The 12332-nt window shown below is 35.5% G+C and overlaps 1 protein-coding gene across 2 annotated transcripts in view; it reads left to right on the top strand.

Annotated features, from left to right (window-relative positions):
- Nucleotides 1-9941, top strand: part of G3BP2 (G3BP stress granule assembly factor 2) — a 44760-nt gene extending 34819 nt beyond the window's left edge. Inside the window, exons 8-11 of one of the 2 annotated variants that reach the window (XM_074228466.1) lie at nucleotides 2629-2731; nucleotides 3938-4066; nucleotides 4875-4993; nucleotides 5671-9941. In XM_074228466.1, the coding sequence (XP_074084567.1) occupies nucleotides 2629-2731; nucleotides 3938-4066; nucleotides 4875-4993; nucleotides 5671-5943 (624 nt within the window). In that variant the 3' untranslated portion in view covers nucleotides 5944-9941. The remainder of the gene's footprint in view (nucleotides 1-2628; nucleotides 2732-3937; nucleotides 4067-4874; nucleotides 4994-5670) is intronic. The other variant, XM_074228465.1, reaches the window with a different exon arrangement.
- Nucleotides 9942-12332: the final 2391 nt, after the last annotated feature.

Raw genomic sequence — 12332 nt, 5'->3', positions numbered from 1 at the left:
ATGTTTGTATTCTCTTTTTTTTTAAGTTTGTTTTCTAATCTTACTATATCAGCTTGTGGCTGATATAGTAGTTTAAAAGGATTTTCTTTCCTTAAATTGTTTGATGACATGGATATAAGGTTTAGTTATCCCAGAACTGGCAAATGAGAAGTATGTCCCTACCAGTGACACAGGGGAATTCTAAGATGACATTTATTAGTAAAAAGCTGTAGTTTTTATTCAGAAACTTTGATACAATCCCTTTTGAATAAGATTTTAATGTTTTATATCTATGCAAAACTTTTGAAATGATACAAAATTCTAAGATACTGGAAGTATAAATACACAAATAAGTGAGTTAATGTGGGGATGAGAGAACTTACTGGAAATCATAAAATAAAATATGTGCTCTGCTACTTTTAATATCTAGTTAATTGGTCAACATTTTTGTCTTTACTGAAATTATATTCAGTAATTTTTGATAGAGACGTCCATTTTATAGGACTTGGTACATTTACAAGCATTTAGGCAAAATGTTCATGTTCTTGCCTTCCTTACTCTTCACCCTCTCCCCTACCTTTCCCAGTAATACTTCAAAGTACGCACTTATGTTATTAAACTTTCTGTTAACCACTTTTCATTGAATAATTGAATAAATGAACCAATTCATGAGAATGAATAGCATTAGCTCTTCTATAAGATGACTAAAACCTTGTTCACTTTCTGGCTTATTTTCCCCCCTCCTTATTTAGGTATTAAATATTCACGACTGTAGTGTTAAACCATCTGTGATGATGTTTGGAAGTAACAGCTCTTAGTGAATCCCTGTTTGTTAGTGCACTTTGGGGTATATGATCTCATTGATCCTAGCAATTATCCTGCTTGAAGGGCAGGTAATATTTGTTCAAAATGAAATTCAGAGAAGCTAAAGTCATTTGCTTAGTCAATAACTAAAGTTATTGAGCTAAAACTCAAATGCTGGTAAATCATGGAACTTCTGATATGGAAACTGCATTGGTTCAGAAACACCTCACCTATAACTTAAGTCTTGTAAGTTTGCCTGAGACCCTTAGAGGTCAAGTCAGTAAGTTACCCATGATCAGATAACTAGAACATCTCAAAGGGAGGACCTGGGCCTAGTTCTTATTGATATAGAGGCCAGTTTTCTATTCACTATTCTGTTTTAAATTTATATTTATTTTTTTAACATCTCTGTTATGCTTTAAAGAATCTATACTATCATAAATTTTCAGCTGTCTTTGCATTGAAGAAACTGAGATTAGAAGTATATTGATTTGGCTGAGTTTTACCCAATTGATGCAGTAGAACCAAGGTTTGAACATTGGTTTCTAGACTTGTTTGTGGAATTACATGCTTTTTATAGTAGTAGTTGTTGGTTGTTACTTTGAAAAAGACCTTAGAGTTGAATCTCTATCCCAGTAATGGAAAACAAGAGGGTCCTCAAAACCATTGTTCATCAGGAATAAGAATAGAAGTTTGCTATGTTCAAAGGCAAGAATTGCCTATAGTCTGTTATTTGTTAGATTCGAAGACCTAGAGTAAAGGTTAAAGAATGTAAAATGGGGAAGTTGGATTAAATGACCCAAGGTTCCTTCCAACTTTTTCTGAACATTGTGGAGTCAACAATTGAATAGTTTCCACTTTGTGTAAGAATAATAAAAAAAATTTGAGGGGGAAAGCAAAATCTATTGATAATTTAACTATATCAAGGAACTTCTATTTAACCTGTTGATAATGCTTTATGAAAATTATTAGACTTCTGTCTTTTACTTGCAGACTTATAACACATAGTATTTGGGGGACAGGAGAAATTAATGGTCTACTTTTAATTTTCTAATGATGGAAGGCTTATTTTGTTTTAACTTTTTAGTCTTCTGTTCCTCATCTCCATGCCATTTTAATTAGATTGTCTGCGTTATTATAGCAATGACACTTTTTCTGGGATTGAAGTAGATATTTATTAATGATATGTCTCTTAGGGTTGCTTCTTTCCTTTATTTACAAATAAGGTTATGTTCATAAGTTTTGAAAGAGTATTTCTGTTGGTATGGGTATTTAAGCTTGTTTGAGGTTATTTCTAGTTGTGATTTTATTTTGCCATCTTTTAGTATTACATGATGATTAGTGATTGGGGAAATAGAACAGCTGTTTGGATTTCTTTTCCTTTTCAACTTGGTTTCTTATGGCTCTTGACTGATGGTGCTAAACATATTTTTTTTCTCCCATGTTTTTTTTTTTTTGTTTTTTTTTTTACCAATCTGACTGGAAGCCCATTACTTTGTATGAATTTACTTTCCTTTTAGGCCTTGTCTTCATAAGAATTTCTTTAATTTGTTATTGGATCTGTCCTTGATTCATCCATAATAAAGCAAAATTATTTTTAATTGATAAGTTAACTGGGCTTCCATAAAGAATAGAGAGAGACTACCCTACAGTCCTAGATTGGTACAGAATTACCTTATAAAGATTATTTTTCACATTGATAGGTCTTTATATTAAATTTTTCCCAAAGTTACCATTATAGATATTTCTGTTTTATTTTTAATTATTTCAATTTTATAAGAACCTGCTATATTTCAGATACTATGTTAGGATATTGCCTAATAATATTATTTTCTCCCATTTTAGCCAAGAATTGAAACTAAATCTGAAACTCAGTCTCAGCCACCTCGTGTGCGTGAACAACGTCCAAGAGAACGACCTGGTTTCCCACCCAGGGGACCGAGGCCAGGTAAACTAAACCTCTTTTTGTCATTTTGGCAAATAACATTTGAAACATTTTATTTAAAAAACCTCTTAATTAAGAGGGCGTTTCTATCTACGCTTTGGTACTCTGGTTAGTAAGATCTCCTGAAAAGAAGGACATACTGTCAACTAATTGACCAAAATATGGTGTATTACATACAGAATGTAGAGAAGTGCCACACATTGATGAAATCACAGGTGCAATCCTCTCCCCATAAGGAATTTGTTTTTATATCAGTTGTTTATGAATGTGACCCTCTTTCCCAACCTTCTCTCTTTGGTGCTCCTTGTCCGCTTCCTGAGCTCTGAGACCAAAACTCTGAACCATTTAATTTTTTCATAAACAATGTCATTAGCACACTCATCCAATGGGAAAAAATTGTTGATAGACACTTTAAAATTTGATTGGGAAAATTCAGATCTGGCCACCAAGAATCTTTTTCCTTTCTTGATGACCTTAGTGTTCTTTTACTAAATAATCAGTTAGGAAGGCATCAGAATATCCTGGAAGTTTTATACCTTCTTAGGACCAACAACAGAGTTTGTGCCAGCACTTTCAAAAGGATGCAGATTTCTAGATCTGTCTCAGAGTCATTGTTTGGAGCTAGAAGGAGTCTTTGAGGTCATCCAGGTGGATTTCCCCCAGAGAGGGAAGAGGACCTGCACAGGATCACACAGTCTGAGCAGTAGATTTTGAATCCCAAGTCTTTCTTAACCCCAAGTCAAGTGTTCTTTTTGCATTTTTCAGCTTAGCATGATGTTTAACTTAGATAGCAAACAGTTGCTATAATTTGGTAAAATTCCCCTTGAAATTTATTTTTTCTTCTGTAAGAAGTTTTTCCTTTCCTTGAAGGAATAAAAAACACATCTTGATTGAGGAATTTTAAAAAATAAATGAAATGAAAGAGAACTCTGCCATACTATAATTTATAATGACTGAACTTGAAGTAGGAGAAGAGAGAAAATCCCCTTTATCATCCTCTCCTTTGCAGAGATGAGGGACTTGAGAATGGGGAAAGTTGCATACTTTGTCATGTCAAACTCTTGATGTCTTGGTTTGTTTTGATGGACTTTTTAAAAAAATTCTTCAATAGCTTGCTGAATAGGGAAGTGGGAAGGATATGTTCAGAAATAAATGGAATGTTAAGATAAGTCACAATTTTTGTAAGAATTTTTCCATGTTTGCTCATAGGCCGAGGAGATATGGAGCAGAATGAAACAGATAACCGAAGAATAATTCGTTACCCTGACAGCCACCAGCTCTTTGTGGGCAACTTGCCACATGACATTGATGAGAATGAACTAAAGGAATTCTTCATGAGTAAGTTTTAGTTTAAAAAATGAGTAGCATGGACACTCCAGGAAGAGCTAAAGTACTATTTTTTGGGGGGGGTAGTGGAATGAGACTAAATTTTTGTTATTTTTTCATATTTTTCACTTGCCCACACTTATAGCCTCTTATCTTCAGAAATTTGATGGTTTCTAACAATTTGTCAAGAAATCATAAGAACATGACACACCATTCTTGCTTGCTGTCTTATGTGACACATACTAAGGAATGAACATCAAGCCTTGAAGTTGAGTTGTCGAGTGAAGTATGGGGAGTGGAGCCAAAAATCAGGAAAGTGTATTCTCTGCCAGGCTGTAGGACTTGAGAGGAAGAGACTGGACTTCTACCTGTAGTTGCTGTTAAAGAGGCGGGCACCATCTATGGTAGACGCCTGTCACCTGCTTCTACAATTGAGTTCTCTTGATTGCAGGAATCTTCTCTTCAGCATTAAAATTCTAGGGATGGAGTTTTAGTTACCACCAGTTGGTGGCTAAATATATTTTCTTGTATAAATGGTGTTTCAGTTTAGACTAAAATTATTAAAATTTTTAAGTTGTACAATGAAAACTTCCGTGAAGTTTCAAAAACTTTTTTTTTTAAGAATTTAAGATAGGTTGGGGCGTCTAGGTGGTGTAGTGGATAAAGCACTGGCCTTGGAGTCAGGAGTACCTGGGTTCGACACTTAATAATTGCCTAGCTGTGTGGCCTTGGGCAAGCCACTTAACCCCATTTGCCTTGCAAAAACCTAAAAAAAAAAGTATTTAAGATAGGCTTCCTATGTGCTTTTCTGTTTTTGTAGGTTTTGGAAATGTAGTGGAACTTCGCATTAATACTAAAGGAGTTGGTGGAAAGCTACCCAATTTTGGATTTGTGGTTTTTGATGATTCAGAACCAGTTCAGAGAATCTTGGTTGCAAAAGTAAGTTAGTTCAAGTTTATCTGAAATAGTGTGCTCTTTCTGTTGTCTTACAGCAATAATGAAATATATTTAGTTTCATATTATTTCATAATAACGAATTGAAAGGAACTCATCAGGTCTTTACTGAAGACATCAATGGAGTGGAAGGGCAAAAGCAATGGAATCAGGAATTAGACTACAGTTCCATTTCTGTTCCTTATTATCCATGTGATCTTGAGCATAATTTCAAAACTATGCTCTTTTTCAACTCTCAATACCATGATCTATGACAGATAAGGGTATTTCTTGGTAATCATGTGAATAATAAGATAAAATAGAAATAATATTTTTTTGTAGCCTCATTAGTGAGGAGGGTACATAATTTTCAGTTTGCAGAACCTGGAAAGGATAAGAGGTAGGAAATCAGGGTTGGAAAATATTGGTTGGGTCTTAGCCTTATTGCTGTTATTTTACTTTTTCAGGGTCAGCTAGGTGGTGTAGTGGATAAAGCACGGGCCCTAGAGTCAGGAGTACCTGGGTTCAAATCCGGTCTCAGACACTTAATGACTACCGACCTTGGGCCAGCCACTTAAGCCCGCTTGCCTTGCAAAAACCTAAAAAAAAAAAAATTTTACTTTTTCTCTAAAATTTATCTCAGTATCTAATTTAGCTACTTAAATCTTCTCTCCTTTTTAAAGCCAATTATGTTCCGTGGGGAAGTCCGTTTGAATGTAGAAGAGAAAAAAACAAGAGCCGCAAGAGAGCGAGAAACTAGAGGTGGAGGTGATGATCGTAGAGATCTTCGGCGCAATGATCGGGGTCCTGGCGGTCCTCGTGGCATAGTGGGAGGTGGAATGATGCGTGACCGGGATGGAAGAGGACCTCCTCCGAGAGGTGGCATGGCTCAGAAACTTGGCTCTGGAAGAGGAACCGGGCAGATGGAAGGCCGTTTCACAGGACAACGTCGCTGAAACCCCACTGTTGGCAGATAGTCTTGGCAGTGGTACATTATTCGTCGTGTTTGCATTCTTGTTAATTTTTTTGGCTTTGGAATGTGACACAGCCTTTTTGATCATTTCTTTGATGTGAAAAGCATCCTTGGTTACCAGTTAAATTGAGGTGGACATTCTTTCCCCAATTTCACAACAGGATTCACATTGTTAATTTATAAATCTAGACTTGGAGAATTAAGGACTGAGAAATGACCAATATCTTAAATGATCTTCAACAAAAGTGAACCTAAAAGACATGCCCAACTGAATTCGGGTTCTTTTCAGTCAAAAATCCTCTGCTGCACATTTTGTTTAAGTGTTAACTGTTTCTGCCTATTATTGTTGGAAACATCAATAGTGCAATTTGTGCAATTGGAGAATCTTGCCTTTTTTTATTTTAAAAGAACACTTGGCTAAAAAAAAACAAAATACAAAGCCCACCACCAACAACAAAAAACAAACTCGTGTTATGCACTTATCAAAATGCACTAATGGGTACTCTGAACTCAATTCCATTGACATCTGCAGGAGGAGGCAGCAGGAAAACAGGAAGTGCATCTACTTCTTCTCTAGATAGAGAATAGATTCTGAAATGATGCAGGCATTCGGTCTGCTGGCTGTGACCAACATGTGCACATGTAAACCTTACCAAGACTATAAGTATATTCCAGAGGGAAATCATTTAGATGTGAACTAAATATTATGGTCCAGACTCTATTACTCTGGTCTTGAATATTAGATCAGTGTATTAGCTCATCTTAAGATTTTTCTACCTGCCCCTCTTCAGTCCAGGGATGGTTGGCTGCTCAACACACTCCTCTTCCCCTTTGTCCTTTCTTTAAGCTGTGTACAGTGAAACTTGTCCTTACTGTATTTTTAGTTCTCTGGTAATGTAATAAGCATGATGGTGCCTTCTCTTAATACATCATTCCAGTCTCGCTGGTGATTTTGTACAGTAGAGTGTATGGTTTGCTGTGCTGCAAAGCCAAATAGCTGCAAAATGTTTAAAGAAATCATGGAAATGTATAAAAATTGCAGTATCTTTCAATCAGTAAAAGTGACTAGCATGTTCTTTCCCTTGCTTTCAGTGAACAGCTGTGATGCTTTCTGTGGGAGGGAGGTGCGGTGGCATAAGGGAGGGGTGGGAGACAAGGGTGACATCCAAGTAGGCCCCAGGTCTGACTTTTCATTTCAAAAGCATGAAGATGAATATGGGTCAATTAGTATTTGGAAGTGCTTTTGAAAAGTCAAATCAATGTAATGCAGATTTTTAGTAATTTTTTAAGTAACCAGCTCTATATATGACAAGTAAAATAAAGGATACTGCAATTTTCAGAGCAGAGGGCAGCTATAATTGTTTGCATCTTGATTTGGGAGGGGAACTGTCCATTTTGCACAATTTTTGAACTAGTACCCATGTGGCTCAGAATTTAGGGTTTGGGGCGACATCCTTTTTAATTTTTACATGGATCATAACCAGTTCTGTGAGGAAGGTTTGCAACTACTGAATGACTTGCTATCCTGCCTTCATAGAAAGTTGGATTAAACTGCAAAGCAGCAAAGGATATTGCCCAATAATGTGCAGTAGCATTGAATAAAAACACCAGAATCTGATTAGGACACGGATAAGTGTGACTGACCACTTAAAGCTGCTTTTAAACATGGAAGACCTCTTTACATTGTAAATCTTTTTTTTTTAATGCATATAGTATAGTAGCAATTTGTTTCTGAATTATGCAACTGTTTGCTCTCCAGTAAACCGGCAGATGATGCACATCTTTTGTTTTTCCTGTATTAAGTAATGTGAGTAAAATTATAACTGTCTATTTTTTTCTTTACAAAATTGAGGTCTTCTATGTTTGATGGGAAGTCTTGCACTATTTCAATATGTTTTTGGGGGACACATTTCACGGTTTCCATTTCTGGTTTAAGGATTTTTTTTTCTGTTTGAAACCGTTTTACAGTTTCAAATGTTAAGTGTAATACTTGAAGTCCTAACCAGAAAACATGACTTTGATCTTGAGTTTTGAAGCCTTTATTCAAACTATTTTAAAATAAGTAGTTTATTACCATGTTTTCTTTTAAACCTGTTAGCCCATATCTCCTGTCCTCCCCCAGCCCATCCCTTTTCATCCTATGTTCTCCTTTCCTTTCTTACTTTGATTATTCCTAATGCTTGATCAATGCCCTGCCACCATATAAACTCTTTTCTGGCACCAGGAGTAATTACAAATAGAAGTGTAGAAACCTAGAACAGCAAAGAGCCATTCCGCTTCAGTATTGCTTCTTTGGAAAAAACCATTGTTAAATCATTAATTAAAATATCAAACAAGTTTACATGGTGATTGCTCACCTACTGTACTGTGGACTTTAACATTCTTGTCCCCCCCTTTTTTTTTCAACAAAAGCAAAGACTCATCTACCATTACTGTTAATTGCTGATTTATTGATGGTAGTTTTCAATCATTCTGACCCCATTTCAACAAAACTGGCTTTACCATTTGGGCTTGAGTTAGGTATAGAAGACAGTGGATTACCATCTTTATTGCTGTAATGTGTTAAGCATTATATGCTCGTAGAAGCTAGTTAATTGTTTCCGGTGGAAAGTATTCTTTGAGTTTCCATTTTGAATGTGTTTTGACTAAACATACAATAAACTACTGATGTCTGCAGCATTTATCTATGTCCTTAATTTAATCTGTAGGTTTTTGTTCTTAAGAACTATATATTTCTCCAAGTTGCATTTCACATAGCCAAGTTAAAAGCCAAATGAAGGAATCACCCTAAATTTGCTTGTTTTCAAAGATGGATAGCATCTGCATTTTTTTAAAAAGGAAATTATTTAAAAAGAAAAAATGATCAGGGGTAAAAGTTTAAGAATGTTGAATTAGAAGAAAAAGTAAGGAAGCTCACAAGAACTGCTTCTTGTGTTACAGAAGGAAACCTAGAATCCTGAATTCTCTAGTTTGCCTACTGAGTTTCAGCATCAGGAGCAAAACTAAGACTGTCTTTCAAGAATCATTGGAAAATTGAAAGGGAGAATTAAATATTTTGGTGCAGGTAATAATTTGATTTGTAAAATCTGATATGAACATTCTCTAGTTCCCTGATTTTATGATAATTACTGGAATGTACAATTTTGTGTACTTCTATAACTATTTTGAGATAATTTTTTTTCCTTTTAAATAGTTTGTTTTAGGTGCAGTAGAAGAACCAGAACAGTTACTTTGCAAAATTTGTGGTAGAAAAACCAAATTAGATATAACTACCTTAATCTTAGGGCTGTATGCTAGGCTTGTCATTTTTTATCAGCACGTTGAATTTACCTTAAAAGCAGTGATCTTTTGGTGTATATAGCTTGAATGCTTTTGAAGAAAATGGCTTTTAGGGAAGGAAGAAAATATATAATGAATGGATTGGGAATAACCACATCAGTGAGTTGTGAGGAGTTGTGAAAGTTCAAAATACTGACTTACATAAACTATCAACCTTTCCAGTCTCGGAAGAATAGAAATGGAGACTCAAATTCTTCCTGGTTAGTGTGGGTATTTTATGTTTTCTGGTAAATTAGTAATGAATTTCAGTTATGTCATTCAATGGCATTGCCTGCTCAGAACTTTAATGATGCAAATGAGAGTTGATGTTTAACAAAATTTTAGAAAAGCTCAATAAAACAGGATATAGAGTTAGTCTTTTTAAAAAAAAATGTAAAATGGAAGAGTTGCATTTAGCCACATGATATATTTATGTACAGATAATGCCCTGGATGAAGTATCATTCATGGACCATGACCCTAAGGATTTTATAGTATTGAAAAGGAGTTACTTAGTGGACTTCTGAATTTTAATATGGAATACTATGGGTTTTTTTTTTAATTGATACCTTGAGGGTCTAGGATATGTCTTTTTATAGATTATTAATGGTACACATGTATTTTTAATTAGAAGATAAATTTTTCTTATTGGGAAGTATGATTTAGGAAATTAGTAATAAATTTAATATCAGAAGATGAGAAATTATGCTTTGTAGAAATTAAAATTAAGAGATTAGATATTTCCTTTATAAATATTTTCCTGAGTTTTAAAAATAGAATTCCTGAATTAGAAAAGTAGCATTTTTTTCTTCCATTGAGAATATCCTATATGTAATTTACTTGAGGATTACATAATTTCAGCTCCTAAGAGGCCTTTGATCATCAAGTTAGTATAGTAGTAGGATGAACCCAAATTAGGGGAAAATTCACTTCCAAAATGCAAGTGAGAAAATATAAAGTACGTGGCCACAATAAAAGTACATTTCAAAAAATACAAAAATTCTTCCATGTTATAGGGCCTACAGTAATTAAATTACTCCCCCCCCTTTTTTTTTTAGTTTTTGCAAGGCAGTGGGTTAAGTGGCTTGCCCATGGCCACACAGCTAAGTAATTATTAAGTGTGTGAGGCCAGATTTGAACTTGGGGACTCCTGACTCCAGGGCAGGTGCTCTATCCACTGCCACCTAGATGGCCTAGCACAAAACATTTTTGAAGAATGAGCTATTAAAATAGTTCAGGTAATGAGTGATTCTAGAGCCAGATATATGGTTTAAATAGCTATGTGACCTTAGGCAAGCCACTGGAGTCTGGGAGTCTGTTTCCTTATCTGCATGATGAGAAAGTTGGCCTACATGGTCTTTGACTCTTCAGTTTTGTGGGACTGGCATACTAGCAGGGCTGATGGGGCATGATGGATCCAATAGGCCAGGGATGGAGGTCTGGCCTGCAGGTCATATAAGGCTTGCACAATTATTTGTTCTGGCACTGCCATGCAACCGCAGAAAGAAATTCAATAAATGTAGATGCGTTTTAGGGATGAATTAAATGTAATATAGCAGGTTAATTTTTAAACTGATGATTTTGTATGGCCTGTGAATGATTATATATATGAACACTAGTCCTTGGCAGTAAAAAGGTTCCCCCTTCTGTGCAATAGGCAGTTGGAAATAAAGAGACTGGAGGCTGGATAAATAGATTTGAGAATCTACATAGCCATTGTCTATTCATTAAGTGAGTGCTAGCTACCCTTTATAAAGATTAGAAAGTACCCTTTATAAAGATTAGAGAGTGACCTCCTGACCCAACATCTCTCTATCTGTAGATACATACATTTTTCTATAGGACTAGGGCTGGCCAGAGTTTGTCTCTGACTAGGGGGGTAAAATTATGTTTAACACTCTTCAGAGTTCAAAGTATTATGTAAATGTCAGCTATTAAATTTTTACTTTGTGCTCATGCTCTACAACAAAAGATAAAAACAGTCCTTCAAACTTTAAAAAAAAGTGGAAGAAATGTTTTAATGTATTTCCTCTGTATGGTTGTAAATATGGCAAAGGGAGATTATCATGGACGGCAAAAGTCAGCGTTCTGAACCCTAGTACTATATGGTAGCTAAAATGCAAGAAAAGTTCCTTGCTGTCACAGAGTTGGAGATCACATCAGAAGTAAATGAAATTATAGCTACTATGAGGAGATCAGTATGCCCTGAGCTTGACAGTAGATCTGACTAGAGAGATAAGACCTGGCTTGGAAAATAGGTTAGAATTATTGTGAAGGACCTTTGAAAGTCAGTTGAATATAGTGAACTTAATTTAGTGGACTCTTTAGAAGAGGGGTGACAGTGTTTAAGGAAAACTCAATGTAACAATGATATACGAATAGGTCAGGTTTTAAAGACAACATCTATTGTGAAGAATTAGATTGAAGTGGTTGAGATGGCAGGGGAAGAATGAAATACATTCTTGGTGTAGATTGAAATGGCATTGATAAATGAATATAGGGAATGAGAAGCACACAACATGGTGTTAAATACACTCAGCATCTAATAAGTGGGTAATGGGCACTGAAATGGCATTGATAAACGACTGAATATAGGAAATGAATTAGGCAATTGAGTAATAGGATCATAGACTTGGGGCTGAAAGGAAGCTTAGATCATCAAGTTTACCTCCATTTTATAGAGTGAGATCATATAGTAAGTACCCAGGTCAAGATTTGAACCCCAGGTCAAATTGTTAGGATTGTCATTCAAAATGCTTCACCACTGGTTGAGTAGTTCAGGGAGAAACAATCCCTACAAAACTCAGAAAGTCTCCATCATTGGAATTGTCTACCTTGAGAAGTCAATGGAATCTCCTTTACTGGAGGTCTTCAAACAAAGAATGACCACTTGTTGATCATGTTAGAGAAGGAATTCTTATTCAAGTTTAGATTAGACTAGGTGGTCTCTGCTGTTGCTTCCAACGGGAAAGGGCCTAGAAAGAGCAACATTTTGAGGTGAATCCTAAAGGAAATGAGGTAAGGAGGGCAAGCATTCTGGGCATTGGGAATAACC

The sequence above is a fragment of the Macrotis lagotis genome, chromosome 3, assembly GCF_037893015.1.
Source record: "Macrotis lagotis isolate mMagLag1 chromosome 3, bilby.v1.9.chrom.fasta, whole genome shotgun sequence".
NCBI lineage: Eukaryota > Metazoa > Chordata > Mammalia > Peramelemorphia > Peramelidae > Macrotis > Macrotis lagotis.
This window is presented reverse-complemented; position numbering and strand designations above follow the sequence as displayed.